We start from the raw sequence: 27471 nt of genomic DNA on the forward strand, positions 1-27471 counted from the left end.
ATTAAACATTAAAGTTTTTAAATAAAAGTTATAAAATTGTTCTGGGAATTTTGTCAGCAAAAGTAGAAATTCAGATGACTTACTGATATTTCATTTTTTAGTTTGTTGCATCAAAATTTTGGACAATATTGTGCACTAGGTCATTGAAAAATAAATACATAGGTGTGAAGTGGTGGAAATTTATTCTAACTCACAGGATAGTTTTTTCCAGCTTTTCTTTCCCATTGTACCTACATCATTATAGACATAGATGAGGGGGGAAAACGATTTCTTTAAAAACTCAGTTTTAATGTTAAAGCCTTCTCATAAATTTGGTTTGTTCGCTACACATGGTAATATTCTCTTTTACCAGCTTTGTTTAAAAGGTTTTACTTACAACAAACATATGTCACATAAAAACCCATGTGTTGAAGGTCTTTACTCAATTCATTTGGTTCAGAGGGCTCTGAATTTTCTTTTTTGTATGGACAATGGACAGAAATGAGTCTTCTGTGTTTTGTTTCTCAAACATACTTTCTGATTCATCATCTGCTATGACTTTGCTTATATCTGTGCTTATGGAGGATGAAGCTATTTCTCAGTAACTATGAAACTACTGATGGAAAGATAGGGGGTAAATGCAAGTGGAGAATTTAAAACAGCTTGAGAGAATCTATCTTTACCATGAAAAGGCTCTTGTTTGTTTCTTTAAAGGGTGCATTTAGAAAATGAATTCTCTCATTGCTTTAAAGAGAGATCTGTCTTAGAATTATACCAGACAACCAGTCGTACTGCTTGGATATGGCAGTATTTTATGAATTCATGATGGGTTTCTTACAGCCTTTTTTATTTTTACTTGAAATATTGTATATGAGAGCAGTGCCTGGGGCATGCACAGTGTCAGGAGTGGTGTCCTGTATTAACGTAGAATCACTGTTTGTTTTTACTGTCATGAGTCTATGAATCCAGTCTGTCATGCAGAAACAATCATTATAATGTGAGCACTCACTGTCTTACTGCAGCTGATTCCCCAGTGACATTTTAAAAAGTCAGTATTTGGCTGCAGAGTGCTTTAAATTTCTAAATGGACTGGAGCTTGGGGGCCTTCGGGTGTTTCATAGGAAGCGCATGACCCTGAGTGGACACACAGCAACTTTTGTGTCTCTGTGGCCAAGTGGATGGCAGTGTTTACCCTTGAGGTTGTTTTCACTTTATATATATATTTTTTGTAAGTGGTTTTTTTTTTTACTTTGTATAGAGTTATTTGATACTAATACTGATTTACTGCAGATGCCTAAGGGTAAATGAATGGCTAAACAAACTCTGTGCTGTTTGCCTAGGTCTTTCATCTTACTAGTTGTGGCTCTAAATTAAGAGCAGTTCTTACTGGCTTTACAGCACATTTCTGACTGTCTGTAAATTCAGGTCTTGGTTTTCACTTTATCTAAGAATGAGAGGGGCAGCTGAATCCAGCAGCACTCAGAAATACATTCATCAGTTATACATTCTTTTCTAAAAGTGAGAAGTTTAAACTCCCAAAAACAGTTGAGAATTTTTTATAGTTGTATTTTTACAACTCTTTATACCTATTATCTGATAGAAGATCACCTTCCTGCCTCTCTGGCTGTCACAGATATAGCTGTCATTAGAGTTGGTAATGACACGCCGTCCTGAGAGACCATCCTGGTCCTGGTCTGTACTCAGGCTGCCTGGCCTAACAGAGATGCCATCAGGTAGAAACACAAGAGGGCCGTTTTCAGTGTAAAACACCAGGCTCTGCATCATGACCATTACCTGGGTGAACTGGTGGAAATCTTCAGTACATTAATTTCCTTCTCTACTCAGTAATTGTGATTCCTTTTAGCAATAGACGAAACTGTGCAAGAGTAGATCGTATGGTATCAAAGCAGTTAGCTTGATCTAGCGTGATCACAGACTACCATCCCAGAGGGCTATGCTGGGAGATACGTATATTTGCATGTGTATATGTGTATGTGTGTGTTTGTCTCTTTTCAGTTATTTTAGTAAAGTGGGGGGTTAGAAGATAAAATAACTTGGTGCTCATGCCATGAGAGCTAGTGCTTTGAGGATTGTGCTAAGTTCATGCCATTTTTATTCCATAATACTTTTAGTCTTAGAAATGTACCTAAACTGCTGAGGCGGAAAGTAAGTTGAGTTGTCAAGTGACTCATATTCTTAAATTTCATTCAAAGTCCTATCTCTAGCTGTCACATGATTCATTGTTTTGCTTTAATTAATAAAGTAAATAGTATATTTTCCTTTAATTCATATTCTTGGATTAAGGGCTATTAAATAACAAAAATGTATTAAATATTTGTTATGCTAATGGAGGAGTTAAAGGAGTAAAAGATGTGATTCCTGTCTCAAGGAGCTTACATTATAGTTTGAAAAGACAAACAGAGCAAAAATTAAATAACTGGAAATCAAATAGATACTACTGTTGTATTAGCAATAAAGATCAAAAGAGATGCAAAATAATATTTCTTCTTTAGTGATAATGTACTCTGTATTTTATAGCAGTATATTTTATGTTTTTTAGTTGAGGTTTTCTTCCAAGTTTATGTTAAAAAAAATCTCTAACTAATTATAAAGATTTTTTAGAAGTCAGTTTTATTACTATATTTAATAAATGTTACCAATGAAAAATTGTTGGCCACTATGTATGCCTGCCCACTTAGAGAGTAATTTAAACTCAGGAAGATGAGTTTAATCCATCAGTCTTAGATTTTGTTAAATGCACTGTAGACATGTGTGTCAGGAGATTTCGCCTACAGATTGATTTGTCTGTGAACTTGGGAACTCATTCAGTCAGAAATTGAACTTTTCAGAAGGGCATGTGATAAATGTGGTTATGCATGTTTCCTCTTCATTTTGCCAAGAAAGGGTAAAATATCAGTCTTTGAGCTAGATCTTTTTCATTGTGGAGCCATAACCTCTTGTGATTATGAAGAGTAAATAAATTTAATTATGCCTTGATTTTGCACAATTGCAATATTAAGCAAAAGGTTCCCCATCCCTCTTCCCCTTCTGTGTTTTACAGGCAGTCAGATGCCTCCTCAGCCACCTGGGAGCCAGTCAGAATCCAGTTCCCATCCTGCCTTGAGCCAGTCACCAATGCCACAGGACAGAGGTTGGTCTTCAATTCATATCTTACATGCCTTTGGGTTTTGAGTATATAAGGCTTATGTGAATTTACTTACCTATGTGCGTTCTTATAAATAATTTTTAGAGGATATTGTGTTTCCTCATCAGATTAGAACAATAAATATGAACCTACATTTAACAATGGACATGTTATTGCACGTTGGGCAGTTTTGCCAAAGCACAGCTCAAGACCCAAATACGTATGTCCGCTTAGAAGCATGAAGCATAGTTTATACCCGACTGTAGTCTGATAGTTGGTCTAGCTGTATAAAAATGACTGTTAATGATTCAATTTGTATGTTGGTCCTGATGAGGTAAAATGTTGGAGTATGTGTGTGTGTTTAGTTGCTTTGATCAATTACTTATCCTGTGATATTTAACAGTAAAATTTTAAACACATAGTAAGACCTTACTTTGTTGAATCTCAGATCTTAGATCTGGATCAGGCCTAAAAGACCTCAGTTTGTGAATAAAGAAACTGAGGACCATAGGAGTTCTATATGACCTCCTCATTCTCAGAGGCTAGTTACTGCCAGAGTCAGAAAAAAGAACATGGGCTTTTCCTGAAAGCCTTGAACATTCAGGCTGTCCCACGTCTGTGCATTCTTTGACTTTTAGCTCATTTCTGCATGTTGACTCCTGTATATTATTGCCTTGGTTGAGGCCTTAGGCCTTCATTTGTTTGCTTCTATCTTCTTTCTCCCCTTCAGAATTAAAGCTACTTTTGGTGGTGGTGGTGGTGATTTTAATCCAAATTAGTGCAGACCGCGATTTACAAGCCTACTGCACCATCTGGTGCTGCACCAAGTCACTTCCCACTGCCTGTGGCTCAGGGCTTGTCTGCCCGCCCATGGAAGATGCCACTTGCCTTCTTCACTCCCCTTCCTCTCTCATACCCACCCAGAAGACATGGAAGTTGCTGGCTTGGTAGCTGACACTTAAAGGTTCCTGACCCCTCATGTTTGTAATTATTTCTATATGGGTTGTAGAGATGAGGGTTTACTTCTAATTAGAATTACAAAGTTTCAATTATTTTACATATTGAAAACTCAGCAGCAGGTTATTTAGAAAGTAATGCCAGTGAAAAGATGGATTGGCCTTATCTGCATATCATTTGTATTGAAATGAATGTTTAGTAGGAATTAAATGAAATTTTAGCTTATAATACCTTTACATATTTAACTTTGTATTATAATTTAATGTATAGTTAATACTTTAATTCTCTTATCAAGATACTACAATATGCTTTAATAACAGAATAGTTAATGGTTTTTAAACTTTAGTGTGCCTGAGAATCACCTGGAGAGCCTGTTAAACTAGATTGCTAGGCCACACTCCAGGTTTCTGGGTCAGTAGGTCTGAGGTGTGAGGCACTTAAAATCTGCATTTCTGACAAGTTCCCAGGTTTTTCTGATGCCACTGATCTGAGGACCATACTCAGAGAACCACTACCTTCTAACAGTACTGTATGTTTTAATCATTGCATGACATGTGCATTTGTTTCTCTAAACTTCCCACTGTGGCCTCCTAGAAGTCTTGTGTCTCACATCCTCTCTGTAAATTCCTGGTTCTATGTTAACTCCTCACAGCTCTGGCCATCTGAAGACGTTATAAAAGTTCATAGAGAAAGCACTAAAGCCAAACAAGGGGGAATTCTCCCCAAACTCCTTTACTTGGCCATGAGTTGTACCTGCCTTGCGTTGCTAGGTCAGGAAAGGGGCGGGGTTGGGGGATAAAAGAAAGTATCCTGCACTGAATGCCTACTCAGGCAAATCTCAGAGGTAAAATGAAGATACTTTGTTACTTCATTTTTACCATAGCCCTGTAACATCATTCCTACTGGGAGATGTTTATTTTACAAGTATCAAAGATTAAGAGGTACCTTATTTGAAAGTCTTACGATTCTACTCTTTATTGCTAAGACCTAAAAAATGAGAACCCCCTTCCAGATCCTCCAGTGTCTCCCCAACCCCATCCACCTGATGAGCATTTAAGGAATTTGAAAATGTAGAAAACCAAATGTGAAAGATACGATGACAAGAAATGTAGTTAGATCAAACTTGTAAGTGAACACACTTGCAAGGCCAAATCGGGGCTTTTCCTCTGGTGTCACTACAGGGAAACGACTGCGTAGCTATGTCTGGGGTTTCATTCCCCTCTTACGTGCAGTGTGGTATTGGTAACTGGTAGTGGATGCGTAACAATCTCGCTAGTTGTAATGCCCATTTCCTTCAAATAGCAAATAAAAATGTAACAATTTGCTAAATCTGAATTGTTTTATGAACGTGTTCCTCCAACTGCCCCTGAAAGGCTGCTAGAGACACCATGTCTGTCCCTTGTGCCACTTTTGTTTGGGCAATCCCTGAGAAGGAAAACTAGTTTTACAGTGACTGTTGCATGGTACTTTGCCACATTTGAGTTAAATTTCCTCTAAAATTGATTAGTAATTACATTTTTTTAAATGGCATTGTTATTTGTTAAAATCTAGGAAGCTCCTACCTGATGACATTTGATCAGATGTTTTAATGCCAAGTGACACAATCATTTTAATGATTTGATACAATAATGAAACATTTTTCTTGTTTGTTTTTACCACCATTTGGTATGTCCCCACAGTATCTATACTTCAAAGTAAATCTAAGAAAACACTTGCTAGAAAATCCCCCAATGTTGATTCTCATGTTTGAAAAGTAATTAAACTTCACTTATACCTTTACAATTGATGTATTTTCCCCCACCCCCTTGTTTGAGGAAGTGATGAAAGAAGCAGAGAGGAAACTATATTGGTGAGTTAGCACTTTATTTTCAAAAAACATATTCTTAGAAACCATGGACCTTGACAGACAAGATAAGAACATAGCTTTCTGTACTGCTGAGTGCTAAAACCACCAAGGTAGAAACACCCTTACTTTGTTTTAACAGGTGAAAGTAAGATAAGAGAACAGGATTCCACAATTATACACATTTTCTTTAATGTATCCATAGGAGATAGATTTTCTTTATTGGTAGAGGATCTAGAAACACGGTAGCGCAGAGACAACTGCACAGAACAAGAGATGGAGCCTACGTTCGCGTGGAGGTGCAGCTTTCTGGGTCCTTTCCAGAGCTCCTCAGCGGGGACGGCAGTGCTGACACGCTGCCCTGGAGCTAGGTCCCTCTGGGCTCAAGAAGCTCAAGTCTTGTTCTGCTGTCATTTCTTCCTATTTAGTCCTTGTATCCCACTTCAGGAGGAACATTTATTAATAAACTGGATACCCTGTCTAGGAGAATTTTGCAGCTCTGAGGCTGTGCTGGGGCCTGGCCCATATTGGCAGCGGCGAGGCCGTCTCCTCTTCCCGAGGCAGAGTGCAGTCAGTGCCCTGCCCAGAAGCCGGCCCTGCAGGGCCCACCCCTCTTTAGTTCAGTACCCTCTTTATCTGGTGATTCTGGTATCAAGCGTCACAGATTCATTTCTTCACATTGTATGTAGGCAAAAATGACTGAGTGTCTATAGTTCTGTATTTTTCATCTGTGAAAGGTATGTGTGGATATGGCCTTCGTAGGTTACAAGAAGAAGGGAGACACCTGGGACGTTTGTTGGCCTCTTTATTCTTATGTAGTACTGTCTCCTCTGCGTTTCATGTACTTTCCAATATAAAGCTTGACTTAGACCCTCCTGTGCGCATATTGTGTGGTGCTTCTTACTAACTGAATAAAGATAATTAGTTCAAATTCTGTGGTTTTTAACTTCTTCGTTACTGATAGAGTTGTTTTTTTTTTTAAGTATGGTATTCTGTAACACATTTGCCATTGGTTTTTATTTTAAACCACATCTTCTCTCTGTAGACCTCACATAACAACATACAGAATTGATATTAAAGCCCCTCACCCCAAAAGTCAAATAGTGAAAATCATACTACCTAAGGCATTGGAAGGACAGTTAAGATAACCCTAAAGTATTGAAATGCATTTTACAAGAAAATTGTAGCTAACAAGTTTCGATTAGCTTTATCCTTATTTTTAATCTTTAACATGTATCTTAAAATTTGAAAAGAGCAATAGGAAATGGCTTATTAATGTGTTGTCCTGCTTTCCGAGAGGGCTTGGAGGAGTATGGAATAGTCATCTGAGTAGATAAATAAGTATAATTATTATTAACATCAAAATGATCACATTTTTAACCCCTGTAAAATGTTAAGCTTAATGAAACTAGCAAATGCCCTTCTAGTTTATTGGATTAGCAATTAGGTGAAAACGTTTCAAGAAGGCTTATTTATTTGGACAGATGTAGAGAGGTCAGAATTAATTTTTTGAAAACCTTTTAATTGAATTCCCTTTTAATTTTCACAGTGGTGTCTAGTTAAATATTCATGTTAATGCTGCTGGTTTTCTGAAGGTCTGAACTAGATCTGGATTCTCAAAATCAACATAGGTTATTTAACCCTTTTCATCTAGTGTGCCAGCAGGGACTTCCTTAGTGTAATCCCATAGTATTTGAATAATTAGAAGGTAGTAATGAGGATTTAATTAGTCCTTGAGATATGCTGAAAGCAGAACCACTAAGAACTTCCCCTTTTGGACATGGACTGCCAGCTACCGTAGGACTGTGATGTGCTAGAAAATGTATTCTGTTGCTGGAGGCAGTTCTTTGGCACCATCCTGTGCCCGTCAGCTCTGTATGGAGGGTATCCTGGGTGGACTCTTCCAGAATTATCAAGGTTCCCCTCCTCCAAGCTTTCATTCTTGTCCATCTACATGATCACCTTTTCTGTCTCTCCCAACTATTTAAACAGACCTGCAGTCAAAGTATACAGGCTTCCTGTACCTGACTGACAAATGGCTTTTACTGTGTCGATGGTGCCTGAGTAGACAAGCTAGACAAGTCATGTATTTACTCTGTAGTTGCAGGACAAGGGAAAAATAACAAAATTTTGCAGTTTAATACATCTCAAGTATTTAATACAGCCAGGCCTAGTTCCTGACAGCCCTACGTCAAATGAATCACAAAATTCTCATCTTTTGAATCTGATATTCAAAATGATATTTATCAGTTGCTCCATTTTAATAAATATAAATAGTGCCATTATGCAAAAAAAAGTGTGTAGCAGGGGTGGGTTTGGGCATTTAGATGTTCTTTTTGTGTGCTTCTGTGAAAACGTGAATCAGAATTTGTGTCCTTCAGAAGTATGAGGTTTCAAACTTACACATTTTATGGAGATTGATTGAGTAGAATTTGTCTTCACTACTCTTACATATTTTTCTTCTGTTATTAATCCCAAATGTTAACTACCTTGATACAATTTTATCCACCCTTTAATGATGTATATTAGCTTCTTTTCAGTGTCTGTATAGAATTCCTCATCAAATTTCTAGGCACACTCTATTTGCTTAGGGCAAATCTTTCTTCTACTTCTTAATGCCAAGGATAAGTAAGAGATCTCTTAAAACAAATCCAGTGTCTTACTGTAAATTAGCGCGAGCTCTCGAGGGCCAGGACTGTATCTTGATGCTCTGTATCCCTGTGTCTACAACAGCACTTCCTGTATAATAGATGTTCAACAAAGACTGAGCTGGGCAGCGGAAAATTATTCAGCCCTCACAACCACTCAGAAGTTTCAGGTCTTTTCAGAGCACAGAACAACCATAGCACAAAATATTTCTTGTTCCTAAATTAAGGAAGCTTACCCCATATTAATATGTCTTCTTTCAGTTTTACCATAATAGGTCATTTGCTGTAGCATAGTGTTTTTCTTAAAACACTGCAGGCATTTTGATCTTGCACCAGATTAAAGCTCTCACTTCTGCCTTCCATTCTCCCCAGATGTCTTCCTACAACCCGACAGACACAATGTCAGTTTGAGCTGGAGTGCTTGCACCTGGAATCTGGAGCTAAGTAAATTGTCCAGAGACCAATCGTGCTCTTTATAACCCAGGAATATTTCGATGGACATAAGTAAAAGTTCAGAAAAAGCTTATTTCCTAGTGAAATGTGCACCAAAAGTCAGTTTTGATATTTTAAAAATTATCTTTAAATATCTTAGTTGACCTAACTCATTTGTCAAGAACAGATGAACGGGTTAGGACAGAAATGAAGGAGACCCACCGAGATAATAGTTAAGGAGTTGGAAGTAGAATTTTTTTTTTTCTGTTTCTGCAAAATCTGCAGAAACTTTTGTTCCTCTTTCTGTGGGATTCTGTTTTAAGTATTCGGTAAATCTGTAGATGCTGGGTGTCAGAAAATGACCTAGCCCACCTTTTTAACTGCTCTTGCATGTGAAGGTGTTCCTGTCATTTATACTGTGAGCACGCTAGCTAGAAAATGGTGCTGCCTTTCAGCACAAGCATATTGTCAAGAAGAGAAGACAGATCCCGCTCCCAAGCACTGCTGTGTAGACACAGTAGTAGATCAGCATGTGCGGGCAGTAATGATAGTCGACCCCCACCCCCAGATGCAATTAATTTAGCCTCTGCTCTTAATTGAGGATCCCTTTTTTTATAATCCATGGCAGATGAAAATAAACTCAAATGGGAGATACTGTACAAGAGAGAATATCTAGAAAGCTGTTTCTAATTTCTTCAGCCCCAGAACTCTGCCTCTGGGCTGGGTTGTGGACCAAGCCAAAGCTAGTCGGTAATGAAGAGGATAACAGTATAGAAATTGTATTAGGGTTATTGTTAAAATCTATTAAGTCTACTGTCCAGAGATCTGTTCACCAAAGAGCTCAGCAAACAAGTATCACGTACAGTAAAAGCCAATTTATATCCGCTGGGGAACTGTCAGTCTAAATTTTAGAATATTTCAAAGGAAGTCTGGTTTTGTTACTTTTGCATATGCAATAATTTTTTTGAATTGCCAGTTAAAGCTTGCTTTTCATAGTTAACACTCATTTGTAATTGGCTCATTATTCTTCAGTGGAAGTGCCTGAGAACATCTGGACCTTAGGTAAACTCAGCATTGTGGGTTGTGTGAACCTTATAACGTGTTTTCTCCTGGGCCTTATGGGTCTGTCCCTCAGTGGAAGGCTGCTATCTGCCTGGTTTCCCAAGCCAGAAAGCCAGCAGGCATCTTTGATGTCTTTTTCTCCCCCACGTGCCCTACACGTCATCCCATTCTGCAACTCCACCCCTGGGATGTTTCCCACACAGACCCCTTTCTTGGCTTTCGATGTCAAAACCCCAGCCCCAGCCACCGAGGCACCATCGGCTCCTCCCAGCCATTCTTCCTGCCTCAGCTTCGCTCCCTTCCAGTTCGCTTCTCAAGCTGCATCCAGAATGGCCTTTGCAGAAGACTGGTGAGGTCATGCCATTCCCTTCACAGAAGCCTTTAAGAGGAGAAAGGCTGCAGTGATGTGCTTGGTCGTGAGGCCCTTTTTCCTCCCACCCAGCCTCCCTTCCTCATCTCACTCTCAACACCCCACTGCCTCTCTCAGTCTCCTGTCACACCAAACCTCTTTTGGAATCTTCATATAAACTCTTCTGTCTGACCCTTTGCCACCCACTCCTCAACCCCACCCCAACATGGGGTCCACTTGCCCATCTTACTAATCCTTCATGTCCTTAGAACAGCCTGGCACCTGTCGGTCCGTGAGTCAAGGTTTACTGAGCGGAGGAAGGAAGCATTCCCTGTTGTGGTGCGGCCCTGCGGGCTGGGCACTGTCCCCGCGCGGGCTGGCCATGCTCAGGACCCACTGCTGGGAGTAACAGTGGACTTCCCTCCCCAGCTAGAGCTCTGTGAGAGCTGGGACCATGTGTCCTTGTTCAGTGGCACAGCTCCAGTGCCTCTTATAGTACATTCTTTTCCTCATCTTAATCTTTAGGGAGTTTAGAACCAAAAAATCTGAGTTTAGGTGCAGCCTTATCACTAACTGGTTTTGTGACTTTGAATAATTAATTAAATCTCTGCTTCCTCATTTGAAAATGAGGATCAGAGTGTCCCGTGGATTTGTTGCACAGATCAAGTGCAACCTTATATCCAAAAGTTACGTATTGCACAGCACTGTGTAAATGTTAGTAAGAAGCATGAGGTCACTGAGGTGAGACCCGGGTTGAAAGCCTTAGAAGGTGGTTCCTTTGCTCCTTGTAGCACATAGTGATGCATACAATTGTCTTTGCCCTCAGCACTGAAGCAAACTTTTGCAGATAAAACTACAAAGAATTGAATAAGGAAAGGCCGGATATTTTGGCCCCATCTGCCATCTGGGTAATCATTCTGATCCCTCCCTTGACTCTAATTTTCCCAATGATAGATGATGTCAGCGGCTGAGAGGGCTTTATGGGGGTGGATGGGGAGAACTTAGATGCTGTCGTCTGTGTCTCCGAATATAGGGCGCTGCAGTGGTGGGGAAGGAAGAGGCAGCGATTCCGCCAGTTAACCTGATGGCACAGCTGGGAGAGCACCGGGGGGCCTGGGCTACAGCCTTGGACGGGTCATTAGTTTCTGTCTTCCTCAAAGCACTTCATGTTGTGAAGAGAAGCAGGCAGGCAAATAAACACTGAGGATATTAAAATGTAACAAGAATGTTCTTTAAAATCTATTTTTCTCCCCGAATGGGAATCTGACACCTATTTGTGATGAGAAATCACTGTCTTTATAGTCGGAGACTCTCCACTAAGGTGGTACAGCGTGTGACCATTATTTCACACATGTGGGAAAGCATCTTTTATTGAACTGGCTTGAGGAAACAAGGCAGTTATTCTGTGAATTTTTAACAGATGCCAACATGAAAATAAATTGTCCGTGTGCCAAAGGAAAAACGTGCCTTGCTTTTTGGTGGCTTCCGGAGCCTTGGGTGTGTTGTTGGTGTCCCCACAGTGCTGGAGCCTTGCCAGCTGCAGGGGCGCCTCTGATGAAGGGGTCACATTTTGGCGTGACTGTTTCTGCGCTCACTCGCTCTCCGGTGGCAGCCTGAGCAGTCTCCCTCTTTCTTGGCTGTTTTCTCATTCATGGATGGGATGAACCATGATTTGGGCCTCGTGCTTAACTCTGCTTTTTCCAACAGGATTTAAAGTCTCCCATGCTGACGCTGCAGAATTTGTTGTCTTGCATGAAGAGGGAAAAGATACACGGTTGGAGGCTCAGATCCATGTTAAAATGCCTTACAGTTTAATTTTCTGACATTCCATGTATTGCTCCATTATTTATTCGACTTTCTTTCTGACTCAGTTCTGTAGCACCCTTCAGCTTCGGGCTGCATCTTCACTGGATGGTCCTTTAACCCGTTAGTGACTGTCGTGCCGTTGTAACAGCCTGTCATGGGCTATTTGGACTCATGGGAGCTTTCCTCTCTGTCTTTCTATTTTAGCATCTCCTCCAAATACACCTTAAGGCCTAAGTATAGTTTTATTCTACTTTTGAGAAGTTTTGAAGTAATTCTAAAGATAAGCCATGTCTCTGTCTTGTCCAGTAAAGGGTTTTTCCTCATTCGGCATAAAAACATTATATGCATTTCATCTCTTATATGGAAAATGTGACTTTGTTTATAATGATTATGTAAGTCGGTTGCTTAAAATTTTTTTTTGGTCTGCTAAGGTTTAGACAGTAATATTGGATCTTTCTTTTCTATAAGAATTTTCTTTTTTTTCAAATAAGAGAATCATAGCCTTTTTTAAACCAGGAAAAATACCCACTTAATAAAACACAAATACTACAGTGTTTAAGGGAGTATTTGAAAGATCCTGAAAACTCACCTAATAATATAGATAAACATTTTAGAAATACTGGTTCTCTGTTAGGCCAGTTTCCCTGGATTCCAGGAAAACAATGAAGAGATGTTTTAAAAAGCCTCTTTGGCTTAGTCTTTAATACTGGTCTCTGTGTAAACATTGAAGCAGCATCTCCCCTAGACTTAACGTGACTTATACTGCCCCGTAATAGAATACATGGTCTAGGAATTTTCCATTGATACTAATAAAAATATCCATAGGAGAATGACCGTAAAGAAAACCACTCATAACCTGCAGACTGAATGACTCCAGGTAAGGTCCTGGCAACCCCACCACCAATCCTGCCTCAGCTATTAGATGCGTAGAAAACAGCACTCAAAAAATTATCAAATTGTAATTAAATATCTAAACCCATGTGCGTTTGGAAGAAACTTTAGGGCAAGTTGTTAGCATCTTACTAGGTGGTAGAAATGAGTCTGGCCAAGAGCGGGCCTTTATCGCGTGAGCGCCAGAGCTCCGGGAAGAGCCCCAGCAGAGGAGCGGCCCTCCGTTATGCTGCGCCCAGGTCGTGGGAGTTTTTCTTTACAGCTAGAAAGAGAATAGTCTTATTTCAGACTCTGGTCTCCCTGCAAACCTCACAAAAAGCCTAATGTATTGATCCATCCATTGCATGAATGTTTATCAAGCTAGTCATTATCTTGGTGCTTGTGATCCGTAATTAACAAAAATCAGGATCCTTGTCCTTCATGTTGAGTCTATCCAGACACCTGACAGGACTCTTGCTCTCTCTGCTCATCTGTCTTCTGCTCCTCCTTCCCACCGTCATTCTCTCCCTGCTCCCCCGCCAGCAGGCAGCCTCCAGGGGCTCGGCGGGACCGAGAAGGATGTGCCCTGGGCCTTAGGCTCTCACAGCTGCTCTGTTCTGTAGTGGTTGGTTGAGCGGCCTGAAACCGACAAGCTTCAGCTTTTTGAGCGAAATAACACGGCCGGCCAGCTATTTCTAGAACTAGCTACCTGGAAACAGGCACTGGTTTCTGGATAGTGAACTGCATGACGACGGCCCCCATCAGCTGTGACTGGCTCTGGTGGAGGGCGTGGAGAGCAGGCAGGCCCGGCACAGCTCAGGGAGCTGTGTGCTGCCTGGGGAAGGGCATCAAGCCATTTGCCAGGAGGCCCACAGGCTGTGGCATTCGTCACCCAGGGAACTGACCACGGTCCAGGGTTCTGCAGCACTTTCTGACTTTGCCGTGCAGAATGGTTTAAAGGGGAGCCTGGCAAGGGAGGCCAGTTTGAAAACATGGAGTCATTCAGATGGAAAATAAACGGTGGATTGTATTAAAAACATTTGGATAATACTAGCTGTCACTTACTGAGCCTCTGCTCTGTGTTCAAGCACTGAGCTGTGTGCTTACCTCACATTGTCGCCTTTTATCTTAGGAGGTAGGCTCAGATGTATCCACCCATCAGAGAAGGAAATGAGGCTTGACTTCATTGATTTGCCTGAAGTCGCCTAACTATAAGGCTGAAGCCAAAACTTGAATTTGCAGTGACTGGGGAGGTGGGTGGGGTGGATGCATTCGGCAGATACTTAGGTGATAGAAGTAATGGCGCTTTCTGGACTGTTAGGCCATCAGCTGTCAGTTGTTCCTTCCTTGAATAGCCGTCCTTTCCCCAGAAATTATTCCTCCAGTATACTCTGAAACGAGGCACCAGACCGTCACATTTATTAAATCGTCTTCCCGAAGTAAAAGTAAATGCATTCTGAATGAAGATGTTTTCTTATTCATTATAAACACGTACTGTTCAGTTCCAGTTGTGTGCCAGACACTCTGCTTGGTCCTGAGGAGACGGAGGCGAAGAGAAAGTGTTCTTAAAGCCTCAGTGCTCACAATCTGGGGGGAGACAGTCACCCCAGCAAATAATGATGGCGGTGCGACAACTGCTCTACGTCAGCTAACATACCTAGTGCTCTCCAAGCACATGAAAGTGTCTGCTTTTCTGGAAGGCCAGGGAATGCTGTGGAAGGCAGCGGGGGGCAGAGCCAGGAAGGACGGGAACACGTCAGTTACAGGGAAGTGAATGGCCCTCGGGGCTCACTGTGAAACAATGTTCAATAGAGAACACAGTCGAACATTCTGTTTTCACACTGTGCCTCTCATTAGTGGATTTTTTAATTGAAAAAATCAGGGTAGAAATTGTTCTGTGAGGCATACAGTGTGTGTGTGAATACTGAATATGAATATATAAACATATATGCTCACGTATACATGTTGAATCATGGTATAAAACATACTTCTTAACTATGGATTGTGGTAAAAAATGTGTGAAAGTGTTTTCAGTGAATTAACTTCTGTGAGCCTCTATGTCTTCATAGTTGTTTTGAAGTTTAAATGAACTAATAATGAACAAAACTATTGGCACATAATATCTGCTCAGTAAATGTCAGCTGTTGTTAGACCAGTGAATAACACTATGCCAGGAACATGAGAGATAGTCAGAAAATATTTGTTAAGTGAATGAATGTGCAAAGATTTGCAGGTCTAAAACGACATGGTGCCTGCAGGGAGGTAACAAGTGTCTGAGTGATAGGAACAGGGTGGGTGCCCTGTGATGACCATATAGTCATGATGGGGCTGGAGAAACAGGTCAGGCCACAAAGACCTGATTGCTGGGCCAATACGTTTGCCTTCATTCTTTTTTTTTTTTCTTGAAGTATAGTCAGTTTACAGTGTGTCAATTTCTGGTGTACAGCATAATGCTTAAATCATACACGAACATACGTATATTCATTTTCATTTTCTTTTTCATTATAGGTTACTGCAAGATATTGAATATAGTTCCCTGTGATATACAGAAGAAACTTGTTTATCTATTTTATGTATAGTAGTTAGTGTCTGCAAATCTCTAACTCCAGATTTATCCCTTCCCACCCCCCCATAACCATAAGTTTGTTTTCTATGTCTGTGAGTCTTTTTCTGTTCTGTAAATAAGTTCATTTGTGTCTCTCTTTTTTAGATTCCACATATGATGTGGTATTTTTCTTTCTCTTTCTGGCTTACTTCACTTAGGATGACAATCTCCAGGTCTATCCATGTTGCAACAAATGGCATTATTTTATTCGTTTTTTATGGCTGAGTAGTATTATATATATATATATTATATGTGTAATATATATATATCTTATATATATATAAATACACACCACAACAGTTTGCCTTCATTCTGTTAAGCAGTCAAGAGTCAGTGACTAGTTTTTTAACAAGCATTTTTGAACGTCCCTGGAGGGATAGAAAGGATGGCATTCAGGGCATAAAGTGAAGGCCCTGGCCTTGGATTCAAGGAAAAGGGTTCCTTCCTCTGAAAGGAGGAAGATCCCTAAGGGTGGGCCTTGGACGTGTGGGTGTCTGTAGGTGAGAAGGCAGCCGTTGTGGGAGGTGATGCTGCCTCTTCCTGTGATTTGTTTACGTTTAGCAGCGGGGTTGGGGGCAGAATTCAAGAAAGGGATGGTAAATATCAAAGTAACCATTGACAAGCCCTGACCAAGTGAAAGGGCGCCCGTGGCCCCTAGGATTCGGCCGAATGCAGGGACTGTAGCTGCCAAGAGCACACAGTGAGACGGGCATTTTGCTAGTCAGACATGCTTTCGTCCCAGTCGGATGCGGTTAGATTTCCTTGCATCCTTCCCACCTCCAGCTGAGGTCTCAGCTTAAAGAGGATTTGTTCAGGGAAACCCTCCTCGTCCCCGGGCTAAATTGGGTCTTCCCTGCCATCTTCATAGCCCTGTACTTCTGCTTTCTTGTGCTCATCACACTTCCTCCTGGCTCTGTTCAGGGTGGCTGTCCTGCCACTACACTGTGAGGGCCAGGAGGGCGGATCCTGCTTTGCTCATGGCTCACATCCCTAGCACCTAGCACCCGGCCCGCACCTGCTTCAGGGGCTTTGTCATTTTAGTTTATCGTTTTTCCCTGTTGATAGGTTTTATTTTCTACTCAACTAAAATTGTGATCCTTCAAGGACAAGCATCACATCTTTTACTCTTTTTTTTTTAATGCGCTCTTATTCTTCCCACAGATCCATTAATGCCAGGGTAAAATTGGGGCATGCTGGTAGAAGATTTGTGTATCATTATTGTGGATTGAGTTACCAGTATGATAGCTTAGTTAGGAACTCACACAGTGGAGGAAGAAGGGCTTTACGGCATCACTCAAAAGGCAATAGCAAAGCCTTTGTTTAGTGTTGTCATGGTGTTTTCCAGTTTAGAAAAACACATTCACATAGGTTTTTCTTACTTGACTCTCAGGACGATCTTATAAGCCAGGACAGGAAATGCATTCACTGTTTCCTACAAGAGAACCTGTGGGTCCGCACAGTGGTTGGTGGTGGCAGCTTGTAACCCACATCTGATTCCCAACAGGTGCAATTTGTATCTGTTTCACATTACTGTTACCTGTTCTCTGAGAACATAGCTTGTGCCTCTTCATTCGGAGTTTGGTCGTACAAGTATTTGTGATTTGCATACACGTGTAATGAAGGACTCAAAAATCGTAAATCCATTTATATAAACCTGTGGATTTATGTTATGAATGAAATGAATAAATCATATTTTCATCCAGTTTCTAAGAGTTTTCAGTAAGTCCTTTTGTATAATGTAAATAATAATTATCTAAATTAGTACTTTTTCCAAGGTTTGAATTTTCCATGTTAGATTATTTACCTAGCATATAATTCCATAATGCATCTAGTATTTGTAATATGTAGGAAATTCATTTTGCACTTTCTAAATTTTCCTTACCAGATAGCTTGGTTTTCTAAAACTCAGATGGCTTGTAACTAGAACAATTTCACAACTTTTTAAAAAGCAGCTTCATTCTCTCAGCTGTCATTTTTTCTATTCATAAGCTATATTACAAGCTGCCATTTTATAATAACTTTCTAAAGGAAGCAAGATACAATCAAATAAATATGTTACCATAAATAGAAAATTCTTGGTTGAAGTTTGATTTTTTTGGAAGCATTTTAATATTTATTTCATCCAGAATAAAGGTTAAAATAAAACAAAATGAAGACTACCCTCAAATAAATATACTTACAGATTACAGACTTGAATTAGATTTTTCCAAAAAAATAAAGTTTAAGCCAGAATCATAGAGAACTTGAGCTGGAAGTACTGCTACAAGTATTGCATGTCTCCCCATTTAACAGGTAAGGAAACTGAGGCCAAAAAGGTCAGGTTAATTGCTGTGTTCTGCACAGCAAACATGGAAGCCCACGACTAGCATCCTAGCTCAGTTCCCTTGCTGTCACACCATGTTACCTCTCTTGCTTCCCTTTTTTGAATATATTATAATAGTAATAGCTAATAAGTATTGAGAGCTTGCTGTGTGCCAGGTACTACTATAAATTTTTTACATATTATTTCATTCAATCCCCACAGCAACACTATGAGAGAGATACAATGGTCCTTATTTAATGGATGAGGAAACAAATAATAGACATGCAGAGTTTCTATCTTTAGAATGAAAAGTAGAATTTTTTTTGTCAATGTCTGCTAATTTTCATCAGTTTGTTTAGATTATGATAATGTTCATTAACCTTTTAAAAATATGGTTATATCCATAATGGAAGCTTTTTTTTTTTAAGTAGCATCACTGCTGGCATTTAACTGTGGTTACATATTATGTACCTCTTTACCTACCTCCTAACTAGTCTTCTGACTTTTAGCCTTACTCTCCTTCAGTCCTTTTTTTCATGCTGCTTATTACAGTAGAATTAGTTTTCAAAAATGCAAGTCAGATTGTACCGCTTTCCTGCTGAGACTGTGTGGCCTCTGCCAGCGTTAATCAGACTGAAGGAACAAACTTCCATAGGATTGTGGTTTATAAACTAGAAAAATACCGTCATAATCTCTTATTTTTGTATATCAGATACATTTCAGATTACATAACACTTTCATATGCTGTCTCACTTAATCTTATAGGAGCCTCATGTTCATTTTAAGATGAGGGAATTGAGGCTCAGATAAATTATGATTCACCTAAGGTCACACAGCTGGTTTGGTCAATACACACACTGCAGTATATTTATTTACATATCAGTCTCCCGTGCTGGATTCTGAGCCAGTGACACAAACAAGACTGTAATCCAGGCCTTCTATTCCCGGTTGACCGCCATTAGATGATTATAGCTCATAAAAAGAGTCAGGGAAGTTATGTCATCTCCTTTCATTGTCTTGGGGATTACATGGAAAGGGATGAATCTCACCAAAAATATAAAACAAGATTTCAGGGAACTCTTGTAAGTGGTGCCACTGCAAAAGCATACAGAGAAAAGAAATTAGCTTTCCGATTTTAATTTCTGTGGAAGGAAGTGGATTCCATACTCCATAGAAGCTTGTCTCTAAGTTGTGGAGTTTGATGCTGTGACACATTCCATTGGGATTAGCTTTAACATTCCACCTCTTTTGGAGCCTTTTCATAAAGTTGATTTTCTGTAAAATTCCAGTGATGAGTGAGATAGTTCAAGTGGATAGTTCAAGTGTGTGTGTGTGTGTGTGTGTGTGTGTGTATTAAGGACTGAGTAAAGAGTCAGAAATAAAAAAGTAACTTGTCCAGATAAGAATTCTTAAAAGTCATCTGAACAAACCTTAAGCCTGTAGTAAGTGTCCCAGAGGCAATACTCAGTTAAGGATGTAGTGTGTTATCAGAGGTTCTAGATCCTTCGGCGTGGACACTTTCATGGTTGAAGTGAAATTTAATGCTTAAAAAAAGGATGCGTATTATTTTCCTTAACTAATGAAGAAGAAAGCAGTCACTGTCCAAAAGAAAAAAAGGAAGGAAAACTTATACAATCTGTATGAAATTTAAACACGTCTTTTATTAAACAACTCTATGTGAAACTCTTGAGAATTTCACAGTAAAGCTTAGATAAATATTTCATGTTACATCTTAAGATGCAATCATTTATAGTAATTTTAGCACTCTGATTTCTGTTTGTTTTCAGATTTAAAAAAGCAAACATATTTTCTATGATGATTTATATCTGGGAGCTGCCAGTTGAGCCCAATTTCACAAGACTTATCTTTATAAATAAATGAAATAGAATAAAAAGGAAGAGCTCTACTTCTATTTTATGTCTCTCTCTTCAGACAGAAGCACTGTTAATAGATCTTTTTTTTTCCTTACTGAAGTGTAAACCGTGACCTTTGTAAATACCCTTCTCCATTTAACACCCTAAACTCAAGCTGACCATGTGGGATCCAGGCACGATCGTCCCCTCCGGCTGCCTTAGGAGGCTCTGTAGGAGCTACTGTTCTCGGCTCTCCTCCTGCAGAAGCCAGAGCCTTCACCTGACGCACATGAGCTCTCATCAGCTCTCACTCCTGGGCTCTGGGAGTTGTTCTTCAAACTGCTCTTAGTTTGCTGGTTTGATGAATTATCTTTTCCTAAGATACTTGTCTTGGGGTATTCCTTGTCTAAATGAGTGTTTTAGAGTTCCTTCTGCATACTTACTTATATTTGGCTGAACTACTGATGATGGGGAGGTACCCGGATGACATAGTGCATAATTTAAAAATGTATTTTCTTTACCCATTTGGACAACTACCTGCTATGCACCTACTGTGTTGTGCTCAACACTCTGAGTTCATGAGGAATTTAATACTCATTCACTCAGTAAGTAGTTTCTGACACCTGTCACTTGCCAGACGCCCTGCATGGCACTGAGAATGCAGCCGGGAACATAGACGTGATCTTGCCTTCATGGGGCTTATGTTTTAGTGGGAAACAGAGAGGTTAAGTGAGTCAGAAACAGAGTAAGATGATTACAGGTTACAAAGAGCACTTTGAGGGAAAATGAATGAGAAAGTCAAGGAGTGGTGCCGCGTCAGGGCGGGCGGGCGGGCCTGGAGAACGGGAAGGAACCAGCAGCAGTAGAACATTCTCAGAAGGGGGATAGGAGACAGTAGGTTTTGTCAAGGGCAAGAGCTTGAAGTTATCCTTTAAGAACCATGAGAAGGCCAGTGGACGTACAAGATAGTGAGAAGGAGCGAAAACTACAGGAAGTGGGGTTAAAGTGAGAAAGGCAACCCCAGACCACGGACGAGCCTGTAGGTCATAGTCAGATGTTTGCATTTTGTTCCCAGATCCAATGAGACCCCTGGGGGTGTTTTATGCAGAGAAGATATACTCTAACTTCCTTTTTTATTCCTGAGCGATCATTCTGGCAGCTTTGTGAAAGTGAACCAAAAGGTGCAGAACAGGAGAGAGGGGTGAGCTAGCGGTGGGGAGAGAGGACGGTAGCTGGGCGAGGCTTTTGTAGACGAGGAAGTGGAGAAGACCGACCTGAGATCCGTTTCAGGAGCCGATGGCTCCATCGCACCCTGGGCAGTCGGGGAGGGATCATGGGTGTTGCCCTGGGGTGAGTGGTGGTGCCCTTGGTGGAGCTGGGGAGACCGCAGGCAGAACTTCACGGGAGGAAGTCAGAGTCTGTTCTGGAATAGCAGGTTACACTTCAGACCCTCCTTTTACTCACAGCTCACCCCCGAGGGCTAGTATGAGCTAGTAAGTCTTCAGCATGCAGGAGTCGGGGTGAACAGGTGTGGCTCTGGGAGAGCAGAGGGGAGAGAAGTAGTTACGTGCCGGGGAGAGCTGGGTGCCGGCCGGAGCTTAAGAGAGGGGTGGAGTGTTTGAGTGACTGAGTACATGCACCCCAGAGATCAGGAAGTGGGCAGAGGCTCTGAGAGGTGTGCACAACATGTCCAGCCTGGCAGGAGTGGAGGTCAAGAGAGGTTAAGGTTACTTGCCTTTTCTCCCTGTCCTCCTTTCCCTAGTTCAAGTCCACAATCCTCTAGGTTCCCAGGAACTCTGATGACAGTTCAGGGTTGGGACTAGGGTGGCCCCTGGGGCCCTGCACACCCTGCACACTAGGGGTGCAATGTCTTTAGATGCTCTTTAGAGGAATCCTGCAGCATCAGTTTTTTCCCATCCACCTTCCACTCAATTCCATGCCCACTTTTGTCCCCTGCATTTATATATTTCCGATTATTTCCCACTTAGGTTTTATGGCAGGCACACAAAGGAACCCGCAGATGTCTCAGTACGGACCTCAACAGACAGGACCGTCCATGTCGCCTCATCCCTCTCCTGGAGGCCAGGTGCATCCTGGAATCAGCAGCTTTCAGCAGAGTAGCTCAAGCGGGACCTACGGCGCACAGATGAGCCAGTATGGACCACAAGGTAAGAAAAGTTTCTCCAAAATGCACTGCAGTAGGTTGTAGAAGTTTTGTTAATGTTAGTCCTTCAAGATCTTAACAGTATAAACATCTTTTAAGATCCCGTTATTTGTTACCTGACAGATTTGTGAGGTTAATGCAAACCCACAGTCCTTCAGTTGCCCATAGTGATGGGAAGAATAATTATAGCAACTGTTCATTAAGTATTCATGCATCAGACGCTGCGGTAAGTGCTCTTCATACATGTGTTATTAATAATAAAGGAGTAAACCCTTGTCTCTGGGATGGAGCTCTAAATGCTTGTTGAGAAAATGTCACAAACCTTGTCCTCAAAAAGTTTCATATTTAAAACTTAGGTTGCATCATGAATTCTGGTTTGGCTCCTCCCTCTCTGTAATTATCTTTATAACAGTGTGCCCCCTACTCAGGAGGATGTCACCCCAGTACAGGCTCTCCCCGTCTGTCTCCAAAGTGCTCTTACCAGGTAGAAAGTGGTTCTGATTTGTCACAGTCATTACCATTCTGCTCTTAGGACAAAGTGTGAAATGGACACATATTTTTAAAAAGGAAGATAAGGCAAAGGTAGAAAAATAAGTGGAACTGTGCCCAAAATGCACCATCTGCCTTCTGCCTTCCTGGAAGTTGACGTCTGTTTTGTCTTATACATGCAGAATCCTTTTATCAGGGTTTTTAACCTGATACATATATTTTTTTAAGTCGTTTTTGGCAGTAAGGCATTTGAATTTAGCACCTTCTTTCTATTTATTTAAATTAGACATTAATGGATAATTTAGAGAGAATGAGATAATCTGGCACAATTCCCAGAGTTTCCTCACTTCTGAAAGTACCAGGAACATTCCAAGTGAACACGATGCTCACCAGGAAACTGTGTTGAAATGAAATGTTCACCGCCTCCACAGCAGAGCCGGGTCTCCTGACTTAATAAAGCCCTAGAATTTCCAAGAGTGTTTGTGTCCGTCGGGAAAACATGCTGTGTGGAGGCTCTCTGAGCCTCTCCAGCCGTCGAGTAAGCACCTGCAAGACCAGATGATTCTTTGAGGAGGCCAGGCACCTGCTCAGCTTTTACCTGCTCTTTCTCAGGAAAGCTTTCTTTACTTCACCATTTGAAAATTGCCTTGTTTTTTGAAGACCTCTTTTAAGCATCTTCAGTACTGTCCATGTAGCATCACCTGCTTCCCTTACATTGCTCTATTATTTTACATTCCAGGTATTTCTGTTGTTAGCAAAATGGTGTTAAAACACCCAAAGCAAAGTTTTTCCATGGCCCCTTCCTGCCTCTAATCAGCAGTGCACGTGGTCAGAGGGGATATAGATGTGAGTTTTGCTTGATTCCCTTCATACCATGTTGTAAGTGGATTTCTGTGTTATTAATAACAATAAGCTCTAGGAATTTGAGTCCCAGTGACAGGAAGAGAAGAATCTGCTCTGTCCCCTGTCGGCCCCAGGTAGCTGTGACCTGCAGAGTTTGCTGCTGAGCTAAGGCGGGCGTGAGTCACTGAGCTGTGGGGGCGCCACCTGCCTGCGGCACCCGCCTGGTGGGTGTCTTCAAAACTGGGGTCTTTGGCTGTCGGGAAAAGAAAAAAGTGGAGTGAAAGTTGGAAAAGCAATTTGTAAGTTGTGATGTGTGCAGAAGATGGGGACTTTCACTTGTAACATAACTGGAGAGAAGGTCAGAGCTTTGTTCTGAGAACTGGGGGTGGCAGAGGCCTGGGCTGCACCACAAGCGCTCTCAAGGGCTCCATGTAATCTTCAGAAGTGGTCTCTCTACTCTTAAATAATTCACTCCTGCAGCCTCATCCTGTGCTGCTCTCAAGTAAGGGAAGATAGAGCCTTGGACTATCTGGTGAGCACTTAGCTTTAGTAGTTAGTAACCCAAAAGCTAATTTCTATACAATGGATTTATTTTCTGAATAAAACCCTCAGTTTTCTGGATCTGTTGAACATTAGGATTCTTGATTTAAGAGCGGTGAACCTGTGAGGGCTCTCACCCAAACTTGTGTGTCCTTGGAAGATGGCTTACTCTCTGGGATTTGCTTTTCCTGTAGAAAATGAGAACATTAGATTGCGTTACCTTGGAAGTTGCTTCCAATGCAAATGTTCTGTGAGTCTAAATTTTGCTTCAACTGCAGGGCCTTTTACATTAGTGCAGCCCGCTGGATCCACCGCAGAACATTTTAGTTATGATGTCAAGAAGGTTTTTGTTTTAGGTTTTTTTAAGACATAAATACTGAGTTTAGGTTGGTATTAGAGACCATTTAAATAAGGATGATTTCTATACACGGCACTTTCTAACTTTGAAAAAAGTGCCTGCACATTCGTGTTCTCTGCAGTGCCCGCCCCAGGTGACATCTCCACACAGTCCACGCTGGTGGCCCTCCTGGCCCCTTGACTAGTGCCCTGTGCTGAAGGCCAGTACCCGGTGCCCCGAGGTCCGTGTCTGCTTTCCTCCGGGGAGTCTCCGCTCCTCAGCAAGCTCTCAGTGACAGGAAATAGCGCCCGTAACCTGTATCGCTCAAGTCAATAAATGTTCTTACTTTTACGTTTCTCTCTTGGTTGATCCTTTTAAACAGCGACCCAAATGAAGTTTTCTTTCTTTCTCTTAATTAACTTACTCAAATTAGTCATAAAATATTCAGCTTATGTCTTCATGTTATACGTTGTAATGTCTCTGGAAAGAGTCACTTGTGCGGTGACCCAGAGTCGTTAGTCTCATCTTCTATGTCGGTTACCAACTAGATGGCTTTCTTCTGGTTAATTTGGTTTCTAAGAGATCTCGGGGGAAAATATTTTATAATCTCCTTTCATGAACCTTTCTGTGGTCAGGAGTAGCTTCTCCAAAATTACTCATAAATAACAACCAACGTTGATTCAACACTGCCTGGGTCCTGGGTCCTGGGTCCTGGGTCCTGGTCGTAGTGCTTTTCATATACGAACTCATTTAATCCTCTCAGAGTGCTGTGTGGCAGGTGCCATTATGACTCCACTTCACGGACAAAGAAACTGAGGCTCATACCAGGTCAGCACCTTCACCCAGGGTGTACAGTGGTCATGCTGGGATTCAAATTCAGGCAGACTTACCCGTTTTCTTAATTAATGGGAAGCCCGCGACGTTATCCCATTTTACAAATAAGCAGGTTAAGTAGATTACTTAACAAATCCCACAGCTGGGAAGTGCAGAGCCAGAGTTCAAACCGAGGGAGGCTTCAGAGGCCACTCACAGAGTCACTGGTGTGTCATTTCCCATGCCTCAGCTATACCCTTTCCTCACTGGTCCCTTCATTCAGTGAGCCACTGGGGGAACAAAAGACAAACTACTTGCCTTCAAGGAGCAAGGAACATTTGGGGAATACAGGCTTGGAAATACATCAAAACACCAGAGATTAAGGAAAAAATTTATGTTAAGAGGAAAATTTTCAGAAATGTGTATTAATACTGTAAATCTGAATTATTTAATATACAGATGGGATGAAGCCAATTTAAATGTGTAAAAATGTTTAATTGCAGTATATTTTACGAAATAGTATTTTCCTACCTTCAAGCAAGCACATGTAAAATAACTACCCTTACAAAGTGTTTGCAAGTAGAGACGGCCATGGGGACTTGGGCTAATAAATAGAAAGGAATTATGTAATTGACATGTTAATTATTAATACATGAATTTGCATGGGATAAAGGGAGCTGAAATCAATTTCATCTTCATAGATTTTCTATTTCCCAAGGACAGGGACTGTCTTCCTTGTTTTTGTGTTCTCTAGAACAGTGTCTGTCACAAACTGTCCACAGATTTTTTTTCATACTTGTCATTAATTGCAAAACAGGAGGGTCTTGCCTTAGCTTTGCTATGAATTAGGAGTATTATCTTGGACAACTAACAGTAATTCTGAGCCTGGTTGCCCCTCCAGTTATCAGTCCCTTGTATGTTAGTGTCTGGGCCACCACGTACAGCTATGTAGGTCGTACAATGACTCAGCCTTGGTTTTGTGCCTTAATTTCTATAGTTTGTGTCTTAGGAAGCAGGGAGCTTACAAGTAGGTGAGTCTCTTATTCCTAAATTACTTGGCCAGAGGTGCTTTTCAGAAGGGTTTAAAGTGTTTTTCTCTAAAGCATATCAGATGCCATCGGAACTCTTCCTTCTCCTTCATTCATTAAAATATTTCTCATAAATTCAGTAAAGGCAAACTTTAAATGATACTGAGTGGAAGTGAATGCAGTTCCAGAGTAGTGAACTGCACGTTAATGATCTCACAGCTGTTTCAGTTCAAGAGGAACAACATAGAAACGTCACCAGTTGGCAGCCCACTAGCTACTTGAGAGTGCCTTACAGGCCCACGACAACCTTGGTGTCACTATGACCCAAGATTTCAGTCTCCGCTGTTACTATTAAATTAAGCTAAATTCATCTGCTCTTCTACAGAGATGAGATGTGTCTGCCACATAGATTCGTTTTTTACCCCCGTGGACAGTGCTACAAATTGGAGATCTTTTTCTTTGGCTTTCCAAAGGCTGGTCACTCCCTCTTAAGTTTCACGCATTTTTTGGGAAACTGGTTGCAATGCACTTGATATGTTTACTGCTCCTATTACCTTTATTTTATGGTTAAATGGACAGTGCTAGGCAAAAGTATTAATTCCATATTCTGTAAGTCTTTGTTATTCAAAGTCTCTATCTTGCTAATAGATAAAACAAATTGTAATCGTTTTATAGCAAAATGTGGCTAATGCAGTCTTCTCTTGATGTTCAAATTTAGCCTTCAAGTTGCAAGATTTAAGCATGAATTTCTCTTAACAGACCAATAATAATCATGATTTTATCAAAACCTGGGAATTAGGAAAGCAGTAAGGAAAATTTTGAATACAAATCAACTTAAAATAAGAAAAAGAAAAAACATACAGCAACATTAATTTCATCGAGTATGAAGCTAATTATTTGACGTTGCTAATTGAAAGCAGCAGCAGCAGAGCACCAGCATCCACTCCCTCACTGAGGGACCGAGCGCCTCGTGCAGCGTGGCTAGCCAGCAGGCTTGTGCTGCGGGTCTGGATCGTGACAGTCACATACAGTGGTGTAGAAACGCAGCACGTGGACATGCAGCTTCTCTTTACATCTCAGCAAGGTGCCTTTCCCTGGGACTCCATAGCGCTGCCATTTTTTCAAATGTTTGTTTGAGAAGAAATGACCTACTGAGTCACAGTTTTCAAATCTGTAAGAGTGGCAGGCACCAAGGGTCCTTTCAGAAGGCTTCCCTCACCTGCCATCAGGTGAGGCCGAGCAGAGCTGTCCCTCCAGAGGGCGCCGTTCCCATGCAGGCAATGTGAGTGTGCAGGGTCTGAGCCGGGGGAGGGCGCAGGTGCTCAGGCAGTGGTGACAACAGCAGCTCTGAGAACCCTTCATTTCTTACCATAGGGGTTTTACTGTTTTATGCCAAATTTGGCTAT

At 41.1% G+C, this 27471-nt stretch overlaps 1 protein-coding gene across 8 annotated transcripts in view; it reads left to right on the forward strand.

Annotated features, from left to right (window-relative positions):
• Positions 1 to 27471, forward strand: part of ARID1B (AT-rich interaction domain 1B) — a 380554-nt gene that overhangs the window by 289308 nt on the left and 63775 nt on the right. For all 8 annotated transcript variants that reach the window (XM_072966099.1, XM_072966096.1, XM_072966101.1 and 5 more), the window contains 2 exons: positions 3041 to 3130; positions 21840 to 22019. In XM_072966099.1, the coding sequence (XP_072822200.1) occupies positions 3041 to 3130; positions 21840 to 22019 (270 nt within the window). The remainder of the gene's footprint in view (positions 1 to 3040; positions 3131 to 21839; positions 22020 to 27471) is intronic.

This window comes from Vicugna pacos, chromosome 8 (genome assembly GCF_048564905.1).
Source record: "Vicugna pacos chromosome 8, VicPac4, whole genome shotgun sequence".
In the NCBI taxonomy this organism is placed as follows: domain Eukaryota; kingdom Metazoa; phylum Chordata; class Mammalia; order Artiodactyla; family Camelidae; genus Vicugna; species Vicugna pacos.